Source organism: Delphinus delphis, chromosome 16, assembly GCF_949987515.2.
Source record: "Delphinus delphis chromosome 16, mDelDel1.2, whole genome shotgun sequence".
In the NCBI taxonomy this organism is placed as follows: Eukaryota; Metazoa; Chordata; class Mammalia; order Artiodactyla; family Delphinidae; genus Delphinus; species Delphinus delphis.
The window spans coordinates 60,516,360-60,538,007 of record NC_082698.1 but is presented as its reverse complement, the minus strand read 5'-3'; the positions used below and the strand labels follow the sequence as shown (position 1 = coordinate 60,538,007).

Genomic DNA, 21,648 nt, shown 5'->3' with positions numbered 1-21,648 from the left:
CGCCAGGGAGGCTTAGATGTGGCTGATCACGCTACGCTGTGCTTCTGCAGGATAGAAACCCTTCTCCTGTACCCTCTACACCCCTCAGCGCCTTGCTCAGTGCACACGGCACAGGCTACATTTCGCATTCATGCTCACAACAGCTCTGGGAAGAAACTGAGGCTCAAAAGTCAGCTGGAACTCAGGGCAGCAGAAATCAGAGAAAATCGGTAACGTGACGGAACATCACAGAGTAAGAGGGTGCGGGCAGTGAAACAAGGCCCAGTCAGACCTCTGCACACTCCCACCAGCACTGCTGCCGGCGCTCTGTCTGCCTTCCACCTCCTGGGCAGTGCTGTGTGCCAGTGAAGGCCGCACGTCACCATTGCAGAGCTCAGAGACATGACGCGAGTCTTCTAGACAAGACTGGCATCCCTACATGGCCCAGGACCACGGAAATTCTAGCCAGTCCTCAAAGCTCTTGGGGCGCTCCCTTCTTTATGTCAACCAATTTTCAACCCATGAAGAAGGAACTAACACATCTGGGTGAGATTAAGGAACACCTGTGAATTTAGCTGCATTTAGAGAAACCGCCTTGAACCTTCGGACCTAATCAGGCTAATACGGTGCATGCGGCCACTCAGGTTACATGTGCCTTTTTTTCAGTATCGTGAACTTATGATATCGTGAATTTGTGCATGATGCCCGAGAGGTTCCGGTATCCACGAGAGTGTCCTGTCAAGAGAGAAAGATCTAAACTGCCCCCGTGATATATTAAATTTCAAAAAAGGAAGCAGTATTAAAAACAAGATCAGAAGCAAATTAGAAACCAAATCTGAAAGTAATTTTGGCCACAGAGAGTGGTTTAAGACAGTGAATTCAGAAAACGAAAAGAGCAGTGTTACTGAATTAATTCTTCTTCTCTTACTGAAGGAGTACTAGTGGCCAGCGACAAGTTTTAGACCTCAAGCTCCACACAATCAAACCTGCCTTGTACCACAGGCTGAAGCACATCCCAGAGCAAACAAACAGCACTTCCTGTAGTCCCCTGGCCCAGCCAGCAGAGCTCGGGCGTCTCCTGAGGACTCAGGTTGCGTGGAGTGTGCACTTGAGGTCTGTCATCTTAAGAGTATTCCCCATATTAATGTGCTATATTTATCACTGTTTAGATGAAAAATCAGTGGCATCTTTTCCAGTCTGGCTATAGTTGGAAATAAAATTTTAGATAGCTACCAAGCTCTAGGGTCTGAATCAGTGATCTGCCTGTTTAAAAGACAAAAAATACCAAAAAAGGGGAGAAAGCATTTCAAAAGCTTAGCATCTACTTCGAGTGAGTGACCAAGGACAGAGCTGTACCCGTGTGCCCTGTCCTGGGAATGGGAGCTGCACCTGCCGGTCCCTTATGTGGGGTAGAGAGGTGGGAGCTGCATCTGGAGGGCAGCATGGGGCACGCGGTGGAGGACAGGCAGGACCTCCCCCTATCTGTGCCACCAGGACACTGGGCGGCCTTGGGGGAATGGAGCCTCCCCGCTCCAGCCCGCCACTCCTCCGCATGGGTACCCCCACCCACGAACAGGTCTCAGGTTCACCAGGAAGAACAAACAAAAGGAAGCAGGAGAGAGCGCTCCGTAAAGGGCAGCAGTTACAGAGGACACAGAGGCCCAGCCGTCGGAGGCACTCACCACGGCCGGCTTGTTCCAGACGGTCTGCAGGCAGTGCTGCACGGCCCCGCAGTCAGACGCCGTCTTCACGTTCTGGCACCACACGGCCGAGCCTCGGGTACATTCTCTCAGGCCCAGGACGGGGCTGGCGAGAGCTGCAAGCAGAATCAGTGTGAGGATGCGGCCCATTCCCACGTACCAGGCCCACCTCACTTGCTTCCCCAGCATCAGGGGCCTTGGCATTTTGCGGGACACTAGGCTGGCCCCTCACCAGCTGTATGAGACACGAGCCACAGAGCCAAGGAGCTGCGTTGTCACATCATATGTCACAGGGCTGAGAGGGACTAATCTACCTGGTTCACCGTTTTCCTCTCACACTATTTTTAAACAGTATCAGATCAGTCCTTTTAATCTTTACCATCTTAAATTTCCATGAAGTAATTAAAGAAATCACAAGAGGAAAGACTGGCAGGTTTAAAAATAGAGATTTTAACTTCTGTAGAAATGAAAAATGGCCAAAGTTAAAAAAATTGTAATGAGGGCTTCCCTGGTGGCGCAGTGGTAGAGAGTCCGCCTGCCGATGCAGGGGACACGGGTTCGTGCCCCGGTCCGGGAAGATCCCACATGCAGCGGAGCGACTGGGCCCATGAGCCATGGCCGCTAAGCCTGAGCGTCCGGAGCCTGTGCTCCACAGTGGGCGGGGCCGCAACAGTGAGAAGCCCGCGTACAGAAAAAAAAAAAAATTGTAATGAGAACACAAAGAGTCATATCCTCATTACATAAAACAATGGCTTTTAATGTTGTTCTAGTAGAAGAGACCTTTTATAATCAACTGGGTGAGTTTCTGCACATAAACAAGTTTGCTAGCAAAAAAAGAAAACTACATAGCCTGGATATCACAAAGTGTAGGTATGTCCATTCGAAACCAATTGCACACACAGAGTTTCATCTATGGTGTAACAAGGAAAGGACTCAGGCGGAAGTCACAACCACAGAAATGGGATTAGGGAAAAAAAAAACAGAAGAAAGGTTCAAGTCACCTGGAACCAAAGAAATGCAGGTTAAAGCAAGAAGGTACCATATTTTTAAAGTTAAAATAGTAGCCAACAGAAAACAAAAACAAAAAACCTTACCACCAAATAGTGATAAATTTGTGGAAAAAGATGCATTCTTATAAGGCTGACAGCAGTGTGACTAGTAAGTACTTCTCAAAATATATTAATATATTTCAAGAACTGAGGGGAAAAAATCCTTCTTCAAAAATCCACTTCTAATAAAACATTTTAGGGAAATCCAGTAATTCAAGAGGTAAAATACAATATGCCTAAGTGTGTGTGTGTGTGTGTGTGTATATATATATATATATACACACATATATATAAAGTCAAATTCACGACATTAAAAAAAAGGCAGATGTAACCTGAATGGTCAAAACTAGAGGGAAAAAACTAGTGATATTCTTACCAAAATATTATGCAGGGGCTTCCCTGGTGGCTCAGTGATTAAGAATCCGCCTGTCAATGCAGGGGACACGGGTTCGATCCCTAGTCTGGGAAGATCCCACATGCCACGGAGCATTTAAGCCCGTGCGCCACAACTACTGAGCCCGTACTCTAGAGCCCACAAGCCACAACTACTGAGCCTGTGTGCTGCAACTACTGAAACCCATGCCCCTAGAGCCCATGCTCTGCAGCAAGAGAAGCCACCGCAGTGAGAAGCGCGTGCACTGCAACGAAGGGTAGCCCCCGCTCACCGCAACTAGAGGAAAGCCCATGCGCAGCAACGAAGACCCAACACAGCCAAAAATAAATAAATTTATAAAAAAAAATATTATGCAGTTGCTAAATATACTTATAAAAATGATGTACGTCAAACAGAAAAATATTCAAGAATATGAAATTGGGGTTGTACAAAAATCAGAAAATAAAACAAGATGGTTGGCTAAATTACTTTTTTAAATTCCCCATGTCATGTTGCTTGTGTGTAATTTTAAAGAATATTTTATAAGCTGCCCTGAGAGAACTATGGTATTCCTTGATTCTGGAACTAAAAACTGGGAAGAAAACTCTCACATTCACATCTCACTAGGAAGCAACAGATTACACCGGGCCACATGCAGACGTATGACTGCACAGCAGCTATCACAGGAGGGTTGAAGTAACTTCTACTGTAAACAGAAAACATTTGGCTTGGGTCTGAGAAGAAAACCCCACAGCCACGTAGAAACAGATTTAGAACCGCAGGAGTCATGCTGCATGTTGCTTCACCTTGTAAACCAAGAGAGGACACAGTAATTCTATAGACATCTCTCTCTCTCTCGCTCTCTCTCGCTCTCTCTCGCTCTCTCTCGCTCTCTCTCGCTCTCTCTCGCTCTCTCTCGCTCTCTCTCGCTCTCTCTCGCTCTCGCGTGCTCTCTCTCTCTCTCTCTCACTCTCACTCACACACACACACACATATCATAGGCTACAACACATGGAGGGCGGCGCAGTGGTTGAGAGTCCGCCTGCCGATGCAGGGGACACGGGTTCGTACCCTGGTCTGGGAAGATCCCACATGCCACGGAGCGGCTGGGCCCGTGAGCCATGGCTGCTGGGCCTGTGCGTCCGGAGCCTGTGCTCCGCAACGGGAGAGGCCACAACAGTGAGAGGCCTGCGTACCGCAAAACAAAACAAACAAAAAAAAAAACTAGAAGGAAGGAAAGGAAATACTGTTATTACTTTACTAGCTATTCAAGACTAGCTATAGTTCGACAAACTGTTCATGCAGACGCGGAGTCACAGGTCCCCAGAAAGCTCAAGCCAGATGATCTGCGCCCCTTCAGACACCACCAAACGAATTCTTAATCTGCCCAGATTACAGCCTTCTCTGCCCTTTGGGGAGCAAAAAAAATCACAACCCACAACCAGTTCATGAACTCAACAGAACTGGCCACATTCCAAAAGCTGTTGGTTTGATCTGGTCTCTGTGGGTAAACATGTGCCCGATTCAAAACAGTACCACACTCCCCAGATGGTTAACCATAACACAGCCAAGCTAGGCTGTGGCCTTCAGCCGTAGGTCCCGGGAGGTCAGAGGGGAGCAGGAGTCCCGTCACGAGGGTAAGGGCTCTGAGGAGTGAGGGGGTCACAGAGCCAGCCCCAGACCTGGCAGCTCCCACCAGCGCTTCCCACGCTCCTCTCAGGCACTGGCCTCCCAGTTCCCCTGAACAGTACCCACTAAGTACATCGCCTGCTTCTACATCTGAATTAGGAGCTCGAATTATGAACAGGAGGCTACAAAATGAGTCTCTAGGCAAAGGAACATACAGAGATACACAGTGACGCCGGAAGGATGGACCGCGGCAGATAAAAGCAGGGCTCCCTGCACAAGGCCTGACCACCACTCTCCATCCTTACAAATACTCAGTCTAGGGATTTTCTCCAAACTTCCAGCCAGGAACCGGCTTTAACTGACCAAAATCTATCAGGTTTCCCCGAACACAATGCACTATCACAGGCCCAAGCTGCAAGAATACTTTGTAACTTGTTTACTCCCCCTAGGAACTTGAAATAGTAATCACCTGCTATAAAGACTTGTTACTTGTTTTGGCCAGGCTATTCTGGACTAAAAAAGTAGCCCCTTCTATCTGAGATTGGTCCAGCTACTGCAGAACCCAAGGTCATTTCCCAGTCCTAACAGTCGCTGAATGGTAACAAGCCCCCACCTCAGAACTAGAGGTAAAATGTATGCCTGGTGGCCAATCTGGCAGACCTGAGAGGTCACCCAATCCAAGCCTAAAACGGACTTCAGGGACACCAAGAAATGAAAACTGAAGTCCCAGCTCCCAGAAACTCAGTTCTCACCAAGACCTCCCCATTTACCTCCAAACTAAAGCCAAATTTATAAAGGTGCACGTTATTAAAATGGTCTGTGGTGCGATTTCCTAAGATGACCCGAAACAACTGCGTGTCCTCAGGGTTGGTAATGAGGCTGAAACAAGCCTGGTGATGCCAAGTGCGTGACCTGCTGAGAGGTTCAGGGGCTTATTTCGGGAGCCGGTCTCCTGAGAGGGAATCAAACAGTGGGTCAGAACACGTTTGGAACATAGATCCCTTCCTCAGAAAACGTACTAATACACAACACCCTCACACCACTTCAGGGGGTTCTCAACACCTGTCCAGGGACTCCAGCTGGGGACTGAAAGCTCTCGGGGTAAGCATGGTTCTTCTCCACAGAAGTGGGAAAACAACTAAGATGAAGACGCAATTATCAACTCCATTGACCGCGACAAGCAGTGCTTTCAGGTGGGAGGGACAGACACAGGAATAATGGTGCTGCGTTAGCAGAAACACGGAGCTGCAAGGAGAATGCCCAACTGTTCCGGGGAGCCGGAGGTGGCTTCTTCAAAATGAAAATTGAACTGGCACCTGAAAGAAGGCAGCTGAAAGACTGGTGGGGCGGGGCGGGGGGAGGGGGATTCCTGAACATTCTGAGGGAGAGCAGTGATCTTTGCTGAAGGGAAAGAACACTTTTGTCTTTTCAGGAGCGGGGCTCCAGCAGACCTCAGGCCCACTGGGAAAGGCCCCACCAGGCACTCATCCCTTGTGATGAGTGTCGCCCATGGTCCATGCTGTGGGCGACAGCTCGTGTTAGTGTCACCCAGTTGTGATGTGGCAGAAACGAGGGGGAGGGAGGTGGGGAGATCCAGATGACGGGCACCTAAATGGAGTGGAAGGCTCATCCCAAAAAGGCTGAGCAGGGAGCAGGGACAGCAAGGGCTGAAGACGACAGCTGGGAAAATGAAACTCTCCGGGTTAAATTTAAATGTGAAGTCTGTTGGGCTGAAAGAAAAAGCAGGGCAGCAAAAGCCAACAGCACAAGGACAGAGGTGGGGCTCAGACGCTGCGGCGTGAGTGGACACAGGCAGGCAGAGCACACCTGCGCACCCTGCTTCCCGTGGGACAGTGACAAGCGCAGGTCGGAAGGCGAGGCCCTTAGGAGACTGCAGGTGTTTAGCTGGGAGACAGAAGGCTTCCGGGATAAGCACAGTTATCTTCACAGGTGAAGGACACCTTCCACCTCTGACATGGGGGTGGATCTGCTCTGGGTGGTGGCTTCCGATCCCAGACCTCAGAGCAGTTGGGTAGAGGTGAAGGGAAGCAGACCACAGCTCAAGGTAAGGAACACACTTAACACCCACAGGCTATAAAAGGGGAATCGCAGACTTCCCTGGTGGTCCAGGGGTTAAGACCCCACGTTCCCACTGCAGGGGACGCGGGGTTTGATCCCTGATAGGGAATTAGGGTCCCACATGCCACACGGCACAGCCAGAAGAAAGAAAAAAATTAAGGAAACCTGTGAGAGATTAAGCAGGTTCTAACTAATAAGTGCAGAGTCTCAACTTGAAGTCAGAGTTCTCACTCTGAAGCCTGAACTGTCCTCTAACTATTAAACTGATGCTTAAAAACAAAAAAACAAAAAAAAAAAGGGAATGAGTTGGCTTGTTATGTGATGACCTCTACAAGAGTGGGAGCAACCAAGCAGAAACGCAATGCCCAACCTAGACGGATTCTGTGTCAGAGGGATCCTGAGTGGTGAGCGGGGCTAGAAGACCTCTAGGGGCTACAAAAGTCTTCACTGTTAGAATAATGAGGCAAATGACATTTTCAGTATTCACACATAACCAATATTAAAATTACCCTAACCTACGTTCTTATGAGTTATTTCTCAAAACATCTTCCCAGCAAAGCTTTCATCTCTATTTTCATCTTCCCACACTGCCCCCAAAAACCAACTTCCTTCCCTGAGGCAACAGGCTGAACTCTAAGACAGTTCTTAGAATGTCTGCCTGACACCCTGGAGATTTCTGATTAAATTTGTCCTATTAAGAAGGATCACTGCTCAGGGTAAGGCGAGCACTACACTTCTTAGTTCAAGGGCCTGGCATTTGAGCCCTCAGTGACAAATGCTGGCGGGCTGGAGTCAGAGAAATGATCACTTCAGAGACACTAAAACCCCACAACCAAGTTTCATTTTATGAGGACAGGGTTTCAGGTTTGTTTTTTGTTTTTTTAAGACTTCAGTGGTTATTTCCTTAGGAAAGGGGTGGGGGCTCTGTTCCCTTCTTACTCCTAGGCTTAGAAGAAAATAAGCAGATGTGCTCTAAACCACTCCACATGTAGGTCACTTATCAAAGACAGGCTGTAGTGGAATTTTACTGTCTTGAGAACAGCTGCCATGAGCTGGATCCGTCATGGGCTTGGTGGCCGCTCTAGACTCTGACCCAAAATCCTCAGTGAGCCTGGGAGGGAGGGAAGGAGGGAGAGCTCACCACAGCCGTGTGCGTTTTAGCTGCTCTTACGATGACTTCTTAAGTGACAAGGAGCTAAACCCCAAGTTTAGAGTGAGGCTTCCAAGGCAACTTACCCACCATCTAACAAGTTAAATGTTTTTCAAACACGGTATACTGAAAAGAAAATAAGATCTGCCTGCAAGTCCTGTCCAAATGACCCTAAACAAATCACCATCCATCTCAGCTTGTTTTCCATCTGTAAAATGAGGATGAAGCCATTGATCACTGGATTGTTTTGAGAAAAGAGACGACGTAACTATGCACTTTCAACGGCCAGAGTATTAGTCTCTCAACCATCATCTATCTCTCTGGTATCTTAATTTACCCACATTATCATGACTCCCCTACCAGACTGCCTCTGAAATCAGACAGTGAAGGTTCAGATCATGGCTCTACCACTTCTAGTCATGTGACCTTCAGACTTTGGTCTTCCAATCTGCAAAATGGGCCTATTACTAGTACCTACTCCAAGGGATTTGTAAAAATTAACCGACTAAAACACAGTGCAGTGCTGGCATGCTACAGAAGTCCAGTGAGCACTATTACTATTATTATCCACAGTAGCAATTGGAAGACCTTTTTCACATCTACTATCTTGCCCAGAACAGGTGTTCCACAAATAGCTGAATCAAGGATGTTCTATTTGCTTTCTCTACATTTAATCAGGTCATTAACTGGCAGCTCAAAGACCTAGAGAGCTGTTTCCCAGCAACCTCAGAAGTTCTTGGTTGCTAAATTCAAGACCCAGAAATCACCAGGAGAGTGAAGCACAGGCCCCACTGTAATGAGCCCAGGAGTCGATCCTGTACAGCTAGGAGTTAAACAAGAAGCCCTGCGTGGGCAAAAATGAGAGGTGCCCAGCGAAGCACCAGTACCACCACCAGTGACAAAGCTTTCAGTAATTCACGTCATTGGAGCTACAGGCTGACTGGCCCTCCAATCCCAAGAAAGTTGCCACTGTTGAAAATATTTTTGGAACCCACTTTTTAGAAAAGCCCCCTCAAAAACCTCTCCTTCTCTGGAAGGGCACAGAGGCAGTATGGCAACATGATCACTGCCCTGAGTGTTGGGGGTAGACAGACCTGACGAAATTCCTGCTCTGCTGTCTACTAAAGCCAAGCCTCAGACAACTCACTAACGCCACAATTATCTGCAAAATATGGAAAATAAGAGTGCCCTTGGGGCTTCCCTGGTGGCTCAGTGGTTAAGAATCCGCCTGCCAACGCAGGGGACACGGGTTCGAGCCCTGGTCTGGGAAGATCCCACATGCCGCAGAGCAACTAAGCCCATGGGCCATGGCTACTGAGCCTGCACTCTAGAGCTCGTGAGCCACAGCTACTGAAGCCCACGCACCTAGAGCCCACGGTCCGCAACAAGAGAAGCCGCTGCAATGAGAAGCCCGCGCACCGCAACGAAGAGTAGCTCCCGCTCAACACTAGAGAAAGCCCACGCAGCAACGAAGACCCAACCCAGCCATAAATTAATTAATTAATTAATTAACTTCCTTTAAAAAAAGAGTGCCCTCTTCTCAGGAATTCTGTGAAGATTAATAAGAAGGCACAGAAAGCACTGAGAGTGCCTGGTACTTATGAAGCTCAGTTAATTGTACACTGGCTTGTTAATGGTGGACTCGAGGGAAAGGATGACAAAGGGAGGTGTTCACATTCTAATTTTTGTATACTAGCATAAATTAATTTTTTCTCATGTTACTTTTAAAATCAGAAAAAATAGTTAAACCTTACAACCTGCTTTAGGGAACAATTATCACCCAGTGTGGCACAGACCACAAGTTGCTCCCTATATCTATTCTCCACTCCTTTCAAAGGAACAGAACCACAAATTCTTAGCTACACACATGGCTGCCAAAATTTAAAACCACATTTCCCAGTCCCCCTTGTAGCAGGGTCTGGCCATGAAACCACATTCTGGCTGATGGGATGTTAGTAGACATTATTGCACTTTTAAAGACAAGTGATGGCTGGAACTTTGGCAGCCATGATGGGCCATGAAGCAAGGGCCTAGACCTCAATGATGCAGAGCACTGAGCTAGAAGAGCCTGGGTCTCCAAATTCTTTTGGAAGTAGAACCACTATGCTAGCCCTAGACTGCCTGGCTCCTGAACTCGCTATGATAGATGGGAACAGTTCAATCATAATTAAGGCACCATTATTCTAGGTCTCTGTTGTCTGCAGTCAAACCTAAGCCTAACTATAATACCAGCTTAATCATCTACCTCACTCACCAAAATCGTCTCCAAATGACAAGTCTTTACTAAGGCCTACCTCCACTGCGATATTTAAAAGTCCATGTACACCATATAATTAACAAAGATTTTCAAAAACCACCTCAGAATGAAAGGGATAATCATTCCTAGAATGTGTGTTTTATGCCCTATTTGTTAAAACAATCAGTCTTATTATTTTAGCCATATAAAATCTTTTTTATTCCTTTTAAATATTTCAGTTAACATATGCTAAATACCGTTCGAGTCTAATTATCAAAAAAAAGGGGGTAACAGAAAATGCAAGCAGCCTCCCAATCTCAACAATCAGAGTACACATTCCACAGGGCAGTGGATCTGCTGCCTGGGTAATGCATTGCCATGGCAACAAGCCGGTTGCTAGGAAACCAAGAGAGAGGAACCCCAGGAGAGGCAGTATCTACCTCAGGTCCCCCGCATTCAGACATTTCTCAGGAGAATTTGTGCACTTAGATTCCCTAAGAGCAGGAGATAACACAATGCACTCAACACTGACTACTCGATGAAACAGCTGGTGTCACAAATACCTTCGATGACAAAGAGCACTTGTCCCTTCTTTAGAGGATCTTGCTTTTGGAAAACATTCTGCAGAGCAGAATAAAAATACTGCCCATTTAATCATTCTGCATGGCATTCGCTTAGAGGCAGCCTGCCTTGATCTGGAGGAAGTAAGGTCCAAATAGTCCTCTTATCACAGAAGGAATCTGTGGCAATAAAGCTTTCAAGCTGCTAGGCTGACATCCCATCACCTCTGGCTCAGATAAGCTATTATTTCTGTTACTTAAGACAAAGGTTCTTTCTTCCCTGCTTCTCCTCTCGCACTGCCCCCTTGCTTTTTAATTTTCCTCACAAGCCAGATCATTCTAGCACAAGAAATCAATCCACATGAAGAAAGCAACAGAATCCTCAGGTACACTGCCTTGTGTGATAACACACACTGAGGGGCAAGGCTGTGTGATCTTCTTAGATTGTAAAAGAACGATTCAATTTGGCATAATTGATTTTGGGAAGAGAAATTCCTATCTAGTTCATTCAAGAGCACTCCTGGGCTTCCCTGGTGGCGTAGGGGTTGAGAGTGCACCTGCCGATGCAGGGGACACGGGTTCATGCCCCAGTCCGGGAAGATCCCACATGCCGCGGAGCGGCTGGGCCCGTGTGCCATGGACACTGAGCCTGCGCGTCCGGAGCCTGTGCTCTGCAACGGGAGAGGCCACAACAGTGAGAGGCCCGCGTACAGCAAAATTATATATATATATATATATATATATATATATATACATATTATAATAATAACAGGCTTGTAAGGCAACTGTAATCCAATAAAAATTAATTTTAGGGCTTCCCTGGTGGCGCAGTGGTTGAGAGTCCGCCTGCCGATGCAGGGGACGCGGGTTCATGCCCCGGTCCGGGAAGATCCCACATGCCGCGGAGCAGCTGGGCCCGTGGGCCATGGCCGCTGAGCCTGCGCGTCCGGAGCCTGTGCTCCGCAACGGGAGAGGCCACAACAGTGAGAGGCCCGTGTATCGCAAAAAAAAAAAAAAAAATTAATTTTAAAAAATAATTTTAAAAAATTTAATAATAATAACAGGCTTTTTTTTCCTGATTACCAAACCACGTATGTTCACTGCCTACAATTAAGAAAATTCAGGAAAGCACGAAGACGGAAGGAAAAGTCATACTCAGAGGGGCCCAGAAGGAGCTGTGACCAGCACCCACCCTCATGGGCCCTCTTCCACCCCTACCTGGAGTCACAGCCTTGAGGAAGTTCACTGCCAGCCAGAGCCCTCAGCTGCCTGGTCACATGCTCTGGTAGGAAGCCCAACCACAGGCTCATCCCTCCATAGAACCACCTGGGTGGCTGAGGCGGCCTGGGGTCATATGCTTAGCTACAGATATGGGACCAAAGTCTCCAAACCAAATGTCATCACTTTCAGAAAATGAGTGACAATCAAAACTCCCTTCCTCCTTGGTTCCTGGCCTCAGGCCATGAGCAAAGGCCACAGTGGAGCCCTGCAGTACAGGGCTAAGACCCTGACCCTCAGGTACCAACACCAGTTAAGATAGAATTTTCAGGGCTTCCGTGGTGGCGCAGTGGTTGAGAGTCCACCTGCCGATACAGGGGACACCGGTTCGTACCCCAGTCCGGGAAGATCCCACATGCCGCGGAGCGGCTGGGCCTGTGAGCCATGGCTGCTGAGCCTACACGTCCGGGAGCCTGTGCTCCGCAACGGTAGAGGCCACAACAGGGAGAGGCCCGCGTACTGTAAAAAAAAAAAAAAAAAAAGAATCCGCCTGCCAATGCAGGGGACACAGGTTTCATCCGTGGTCCGGGAAGATCCCACATGCCGTGGAGCAACTAAGCCCGTGTGCCACAACTACTGAGCCTGTGCTCTAGAGCCCGCGTGCCACAGCTACTGAGCCCGCATGCCACAACTACGCAAGCCCGTGTGCCTAGAGACCGTGCTCTGCAACAAGAGAAGCCACTGCAATGAGAAGCCCGCGCACTGCAACGAAGAGTAGCCCCCACTTGCCGCAACTAGAGAAAGTCTGCACGCAGCCACGAAGACCCAAAAATAAAATAAATATATATTTAAAGAAAGAGCATTCTAGTCCTAACACAACACTGTAAATCAACTATACTCCAATAAAAAATATTAATTAAAAAAAGCAAAAAGGAGCACTCCAGTCCAATATAAACTCCTGTCAGCAAAGCTCTTCTTCCAAAGTGTCAACCTATCAGGTGATGATCAGACATAAACTTAAATCACCTTAGATAATATTACTTGACAACTGGACCATGAAGAAGCCCCTGACAGAAATGCCCAAGGTCCAGCCAGGTGACTGGGTACAGGCAGAGGTCAAAGGCACATCTGTATGGTTCTACACTCGGCCCAGGGTACAGCCCAGAAATCAATTCAGCCAGCCAGAAGCCGGCCCAGGCTCTATCCCATCCCTGCTAACCGGCTGGGTGGTCTCTGCACCCTTGAAGAAGACAATAATATGCATAAAAAAAAAAAAAAAGATTTCATGCAAACCCACTAATAAGGAAATTCAGTGTTCTGGGCTCATCGCACATGACTGTTTATTAAAAAGTTTCAGATACATGCAAGTGTGTCTACTATAAATGTCACTTTTGAGTACTTAATACTTAAAAGGAATACCACCTTCACTGGAAATGCTGAAATCTAAAATTCAGACCACAGCATGGATTAGGGCAGGATATTAGAATGTCCCCAGCATTCTGATTTAGTTGCTCTCACCTGAGAGGGCTGCTATGAGGATAAAATGTTAAGCAAAAAGCACTTAGAACAGTGCTGGGCACACAATGAACTCTCAGGAAGTGTCACCTACTATGATGTCTGCAGTTCCTGCAAATCAGCTACACTGGTAGTTCACACTCAAAGCGTGGCCCACAGAACACTGAGGGTCTCAGAGATTCTTTTAGGGGATCCATGAAGTCAAAAGTCTCATAATAGTAATATGAAGATGTTAGCTGCCCTTTTCACTCATTCACTCAAAACTGAGCAGTGGAATTTTTCTGGAAGCATATGACACGTGACAGTGCAAAAGACTGAATGCAGAGGCAGCTGAAAATCCAGCCAGGTGTTAAAAAGATTGCGAAAATGTAAAATAAGTTGTTCTTCTCACTAAATAGGTTTATGTTTAGGAAAACAGCTATTTTTCATTATAATCACAATACGTTAACATGTAACGGATTTATTTTTTTTAAGGATTCTTTTTAAAATTTTGTCAGCTTCATTTATAAGATGGTAAATATCACAGATATAACCCAGATTAACAAAAGCTCTTCGGGGTCTCTCAATGACTCAGGAGTATACAGGGATCCTGAGACCAAAAAGTTTGAGAACCACTGGGTTAAACATTTAAGAACAACTAAGTTCTGGAACTAAAAAGAGGGGAAACAACTCCTCAGATTATAGCTGGTTCCCTTTTCAGATTTACCTCAAATCAGGGCCACCAGGGGTATCTTAGTTATGTTAGGGTCCTGTGTCCCTAACCCCTACATAAAATCCTCTCCAAAAGGCTCGGGGTGGGGGTGGGGGGATTGGCTCTAACCTGGACACGAACTATTATTAAAAGCCAACACTTCACTTGAGTCCAAAGTCACTCTTGATTTGCAAACTCCTAAACACAATTTCGTAAAATTCGTTTCAGTTAATAAAAGAAAATGCTTTGTTTAATCGTGATAAAGATCTGGCACTACCAGCATTTAAGTTTCATGCACACCGACCCACCAGCAGTTACTGAGCTTAAGTCCTCTTGCTACAGCTCACACCACGGTTCAGCAGGACTGAGCACCTATTACAGGCCAAACACTGTTGTACGTGCTGCAGATCCAGTCAGTGACCACGACAACAAATAAAAACATCATATGGGGCTTCCCTGGTGGCACAGTGGTTGAGAGTCCACCTGCCGACGCAGGGGACGCGGGTTCGTGCCCCGGTCCGGGAAGATCCCACATGCCACGGAGCGGCTGGGCCCGTGAGCCATGACCGCTGAGCCTGCGCGTCTGGAGCCTGTGCTCCGCAACGGGAGAGGGAGAGGCCGCAACAGTGAGACGCCCGCGTACCGCAAAAAAAAAAAATCATATGATGCCCGGCAGTGCCAAGTGCTACGAAGAAAAATGAAGCCAAGGAAGAGCAAGACATGGACATTTCAGACAGAGCAGGGCGCAACTCTGGTAAGGCAACACCTGGGCAGAGAGTAAACTACATGATTACCTGGAAAGGTAGATGACCCAAATAGGTAGAACACCAAATGGGCAACAGTAAGTAAGCAGCCCTGACCTGATGGGAGAGGAAGAACTCTGAACAGCAGCCGAGGGCCAGATGACATGACCTTGCAGAATAAACTTTAGGTTTTACTCCTAGTGAGACAGGAAGAGCCACATGACCCTCTGGCATCAGTGCCTGCACATGGAGACAGCATTCCAGCACAGCTGTTAAAGGAGTTCTGTTTTTTTTTTTTTACTATAATAAGTGACGCCACTAAGACTGGCCAAAAGAACTTTCTATAACATCTCCTTCAATCTTATTTACGTAGTTTCCTGTCATGTAAGGAATTTCTTTTCAAAAGCAGTATCTATCCAAATGTGGCCAGAATTTAATTTTAAAATTTGGAAGTGTCATTAGAATCCATCTCACTTTTTCTGTGACACAGATGTCCATCAACAGGTTTAACTAAATTGACACATCCATACAATAAAATACTCTGCAGCTATTTTTTTTTAACAGCTGGGAGGTAGAAGGTGATTAAGAAGATAGGACAACTTAAGTGCAATGTGGTACTCTGGATCCACTCCTGGAACAGAAACAAGAGATTACTAGGAAAATTGGTAAAATCCAAATATAGTGTGCAGTCTAGTGAACAGTAAGGTTAATTTCTTACTTTTGACAAATGTACAGCGGTTATATAAGATGTTAACAGTAAGGGAAGTTTGGGTGCAGGGTATATAGAAACTCGCTGTACTAGCTTTGCAACTTGCCTGTAAATCTAAGATTATTCCAAAATTTATGTTTTTTTAGAAAGGCAGTAGTATAGATCTATCTGTATTAGCATGAAATAACCTCTAAAGATACAAATAAAAGGAGAAATGCAAATGAAAACCACCTCACCCTTTTATCATGGCAAAATTTCAAGTTTGACATCACATGTTAACACTGCAACTAAAAACCGCATATTCTGTGGGAACAGAAATTCCTAAAATCATTTTAGAGAGTAATTCAGCGATTTCTAATTAAGGTGAAAACAGATATACTCCACAACTCAGCAATTCTGTTCCTAGGTATATCCTCTAAGGAAATGTCTGTTCATGTGCACCAGAGTATTTATAGAAGCAGTTTGTAACAACAATAAAACAACTGGAAATAATCTAAATGTCTATCAACAGAATGGAGAATAAGTATGATATAAATGTAATACTGTACTGCAGAGAAAATGAATGAAACAGATCTAAACATTTTCAAAATGAATGAACCTCACTAGCAAAATAAAAAAAAAAATTACTAACCCAAGAATATATATTATTCATAAAATGTTTAAAATATCCAAAACAGGACTTCCCTGGTGGTCTAGTGGTTAAGACTGTCGCTTCCACCGCAGGGGGCCGGGGTTCAACCCCTGGTCGGGGAAGTTCCGCATGCCGCGCAGTGCGGCCAAGAAGGTTAAAAAAAAAAAATCCAGAACAATACTACACATACCGCTGAAGATCACACATATATGTATGAAAGTATAAAGAGAGACCTGCAGGGGGATGATAAACACCAAGGCCAGGAAGGTGGTTATCTGTGGAAGGCAGCGGGTTGCTAGAGTGTTATATACATAGGTGTTCATTATCATTACTCTTCCACTTTTCCGGATGTCTAGAATGTTCCACAATTTTAAAAAAGAGCAAGGAGCGAAACAGTGTAATATGTGTTTGTGTTAAAAAGAAAAACAGAAGGGGAAATCATACACAGAGCCACCTATAGGTAGCTCCGGAAGGCTCCTAAAGGAGCTGGTACCAGGCTGCCTCTGGGAAAGGCCCAGGGGACAGTGGTGGGAGGGAAACATACTTTTTACTCTATGCACTATTACACCGATGGAACTTGTTTACTGTGTGCAGTTATTATCTGAACAGTTCACCGCCATTGAGGGATGGGGAAACCAGACTGGGGCGGGGAGTGGAGAACAGACTTACCCCAGGTACCATGGTTAGGGACAACCAGCCTAGAATCTGAGTAGTCAGGTTACCAGGAACCAGCCCTGATGTGCTGGGCTGTTCTGTTAAAAACTGATGTATAAACCAAGAGTTTGGCTGCCTAGCCAAATTCTTTCCCACCTCCCTCCTAATGGCTGACTACCTACCCTAGTTTGTTTTCTGATCTGGTAATTACGTCCAACATAACATATTTACAAGTCAATTTAATTTTGTTTGTTGTTAAATTTACAACATCCCATGAAATGAAAGAAGGCAGGAGACATCACAAAATCAAGAGCAGAGACTGATTTTGTCCTTGTGCTGGTGGGACAAGGACATTAACAAACATAGTATTGTTTTTTTGTGGTTTAACAACAAACCCTATAGTACTTATTTACCTATGCCTTGTCGTACAGTAAGTTATTAAAGCATCACATTATTAATCCCATTGTACAGATGAGGAAGCACAGTTGAAGAAAATTGCCCAAGGTCAGTCAATGATGTGATAAAGTTAAACTTCTATTCTACAGTATCATCTCACTCCCATCATAAAGAATTACAAATTCCGCAAGAAAACATGGAATTTTGACAGGTTATTTTTCAGTGCATAGACCATTACCCAAGGCCATAATTCAGGTTATTTTCTGGAACTTCACGGAACAAAAGTAAAGCAATGAGTGCTTTCGCCAACAGTCAAACTGTTCATCCCAATCACTGTATTTACCATCAGTTTTAAAATGATTTAAAAAAAAAAAAAAAAAAAAACAGGCAGGGCAGGAAAATCCAGACCCTCCTTCCAGGAGGCAGAAGCAAATAACTGGTGGCGGAAGCAAGGCTTAGAGGACCTAGAAGGCCCATGCTAGAAGACTGCTTCCAGAAGCTGCAGTGCACACTTGCCCAAGTGGCATGGTCTTGGCCCTGAGAGCTTCCCGTGCCTTATTAGGTACCTTCCCCAGCCAGCAACACCCTGTCGCCCTTCCTCATCCCCATTCAGTTAAGCCACAGCCCAGCCATTCCAGCTTCAGAGCCCAAGAAAATGAAGGAGCAAGTTCTCCTTCCCCATCTAGAAAAATCCTGACCACCTGATCTAATACGCTTCAACCGTCGTAGGAGGTATTGGATACACCTTGTTAAATGCAATTAAACCACTTACCAAATCCTTGTTATTTTCAGAGTAAAGTTGATTATTGACTAAAAATTGATAAACAGGGGAATTATCCAAATTCCTGGCAGGTGAGAACTGGAGTTGTTGACATTCAGCAGGCTGTGCTATACGTTCATGTCTTGCATCTTAATAAAAATAAGCTATCAAATGAGTATATATATTTGTACATAACACATTCTAGCATCCCTAGAGAGCTACCTGCCTCAGTGGCGGGTAAACACTATTCAGCTGGTTAGCCTCTACACAGGTGGCAGTAACAGGGGCAGCTAAGTTTCAGGGAAGAGGTACCATATCCCAGGCACCAAGCCACTTGTTTTATACTGACCACCTCATTAACGCTGGGCCTGCCTTTTTCCACTAGAGGAATCACCCAACAGTATGTCCTTACTATACGATCCCATTTATAAAAAGCTCAAAAACAGTAATTAGGTTCTTACATTTACAGAGCTAGAAGCTAACAAAGCGGTTTCCTTTGGGGCAAGTGAGAGAGGGTGAGTGGATGGGGAGGCACAGGGGCTTCTGGATGCTCCTCCTTTACCTTGGGGGCTGCTTACAGTGGGCTCGTTCACTCTGCAGGAATACCTCAATTTGTACACTTAACAGGTGCATGTTTTCTGTATGTAAATTACAGCCCCATTAGTTTGTAAAGTTAAGCGCTTGGTGTTGATGGAAGGATAAAGAGCAAGCACTGTCAGAAGTCCTGGGTTCTGATTCTGACTTCCCCCGTAAATGGCCTACGATTTGGGGGAGCCATTTCTGGGGGGGCCTCAGTGTCTTCACTCCTAAGAGGTTAGAGGAGATACTCTCCAATTCTCTCAGTACACCATCACTGCCATTTCTTTTCCAGGTGGAGAAAAAGGAGGGGCAACTGGATGAGTAGGAAAATAACTCAAGAGCAAAAGTCTCTACCACCAGGACATCATTAAAACACAAAGCATAGAGCCTCTCCAGATTCAGGATGACACTCTCTGCCTCCACTGGAACAGCAAGTTCTAAGCTCTCAGGGAGCAGATGACGGCTGCTGTCACCAGACACCTTCATTAACAAGCTCACTATCAATATTAAAAATTTTAGGAATACATTTCCAAAAAGCTACACTGGGGCCAGAGCTGTCAAGGCAAGCAGGCATTCATACATTGTGTTCAGAGCATGACCTTGGCATAATCCTAAAGGCTGGGCAGCAAGATTAGAACAAGGCCATTATTACACACTCCTATTTACCCAAGTGTTCAGGGAAAAGGGTATCTAGTTTAACTTAACAGTCTGGTTAGCCATACTCCCATATATACCAGAGGAGGATTTTACATTTCCAAACAAACAATTTAGTCCTTTTTGTGTGGGTTGAGTGATTCAGAACCCTTAAGGGTCTCGTGAGGAGTGATTCACTGCCAGTAAGAACAGTTTGATACTGAAAAACAAAAAACTCGTTTTCAATCAGTATAGAAAATTTAGAGACTAGCATTAGTTTATCATACTGACTATGGAATAAAAGCAGTATCAACCCCAGCAAGAAAGTTTCTTTGGTGACTATAAAACCAAAAATCTTTCTTTACAAGCTGACTGCCTTTCATAATCCACAAGTAAAGCAAGTTTAGGAGCTTGGTTTAAGGTTAAGACACATTCGTGGAAGTTGCTGAAAGCTAACATGAGAAAAACACCTTAAATCTATCTCACCTATAAATATCTTATTTGATTCCCATCAACTCTGTCATCCATTACATTACTGTCTATTAAAATTTGGATTGCTGCATGAGTTAGAATGGAAGCTAGCCCTTAGATTACAGTTAACTAGAAACAGAAACTGAGGACGGGCCTGAAGATCAGGTTTATTGCCCTCAGTGGGCTATTATCTGAAAACATCCAGATTTGGGATCCTCTGTGTATTTAAATTAAAATCTGGCTCCAAGTCAATCAACCTCACTCCTTTCCCTTTACCATGATGATTTAGATGAGGTTAATGAAGGTTAATGAAGGAGGGCTGGTCTCGATAACATGGGAAGGGCACGGGACCCCTTCTAATTCCAGGAAGGCAGTACAGCTGGTTCCCAAGCATTGGCTACATAACCTGCGATGATTTTAACAACCGTCAGTACTATTTCAGGACCACAACTTCTCAGGCACTTAGATTTTCCCCAAAATAAAGGCCACTGCCAAAACCTGCCAATGGCCATGCAAGATGAAATGAGGGCTCCATTGCAAACTCACCAGGACCACAAAAACCCCGTATCATCTTCAAGATGTAGGATCAAGAGTAAATATATATGCAAAGATAAACATCAATACGGAAGATATACTTAGGTGCTTTCTGCAACTTCAATACTCTTAAAAACTGGGGCAAGTGAGGCCAAGGGCCAAAGTCTATCCAGAAGTTGGGGCTCCAGTCCATCTCCATGACGTGCGTCCAGCACAAGCACGACACAGCTGCAGGAGGGGTCACCCTACAGGCCCACCCCGAGAGCTGGACCGGCAGCTTAAGGGAGCCCCAGTCCGCCAACTCAGGCCGTGAGGGAGACGCTACTTCCCCGGCCCCGCCCGCCTCGCACACAAGCCCGACCCCAGCCCCTAGGCAGCCAGGCTCCCAACCGCCTCCCGCCTCCAGCAGCCCCTCCGCCGCCCAGCAGGTACCCGGCTCTGCGCAGGCGCCTGCGCAGTGCGCGCCCCTCAATAATCTTTATGGGGAGCAAAGGGGCGAGGCCCGGTACAACCCGCTCCGGGACTAGCGGGCTGCGTCCTGCGGGGTCCCCTTCCCCAGGTTGGGGGTCCCAGGGCTTACCCGCGCCCAGGAGGCTGGCCAGAACCAAGAAGGAGTACATGACGCCTCCTGACTCCGCAGTCTGCAATGCAGAGCGTCAGCTGATCCTCAGCGAATATAAACGTGCCCCGCCCCAAAGCCGCCCACCGCGCAGGCGCAAGCTCTGGCCCGGCCGGGCGGCCCGAATTCTCCCCGCAGCCTGACTCAGCGCCGCACAGGGCGCCTGCGCAAAAGGAAGGCTGGGAGGTGGGAGGAGTGTGGAGGACGAAAGGATTGAAGGAGCATGGGAGGAGGAAAAGGAGACGGAAGGGAATGGAGAGGTCATCAAAGAATACCTAAATGAAGAAGTCAACCGCACCTTTTTTCTATGAAGTACCATTTTCTATTATTAGTACCATTTTTCAGTTGAGAATCCGTACTCAAAAAGGTTATCTACTTTTTCTAAGCTCTCACAGTCAAAACTCAAACTCACCACTTGACCCACGCTGTCTCTTAAATGACGTTCATAGTATTTTCGTGGCTGGGCCAGCGTGTAACTTCATTCTGGGTCCTGACTTTCCCTCTTAGCATTTCATATCCACAATCCCTTCTCCCCATGACTCACAGACAGGTTTTTCAATGTTAGATATGTAGGGTTTCAGAACAGGTCTCTGAGATGTTGTACTTTGGCATGTGGATTCTTTTGGCTAAAGGCAATGGAGAGCCTGTGGGCTCAAGAGGAATTACTGCCTCTCCCTTAACTACCTAGAAGAATTTAAATGGGGGATTTTTCCCAGAAAAGGTGTTATGACCAGGAACAA

At 46.2% G+C, this 21,648-nt stretch overlaps 1 protein-coding gene across 2 annotated transcripts in view; it reads right to left on the bottom strand.

Moving 5' to 3' along the window:
• PSAP (prosaposin) overlaps positions 1-20,977 on the bottom strand; it is a 34,073-nt gene extending 13,096 nt beyond the window's left edge. For both annotated transcript variants that reach the window (XM_060034831.1, XM_060034832.1), the window contains exons 1-2: positions 20,870-20,977; positions 1,662-1,795 (exon numbers count right to left, since the gene is read on the bottom strand). In XM_060034831.1, coding sequence (XP_059890814.1) covers positions 1,662-1,795; positions 20,870-20,909 — 174 coding nt within the window. In that variant the 5' untranslated portion in view covers positions 20,910-20,977. The remainder of the gene's footprint in view (positions 1-1,661; positions 1,796-20,869) is intronic.
• Between the last annotated feature and the right edge of the window lie 671 nt (positions 20,978-21,648).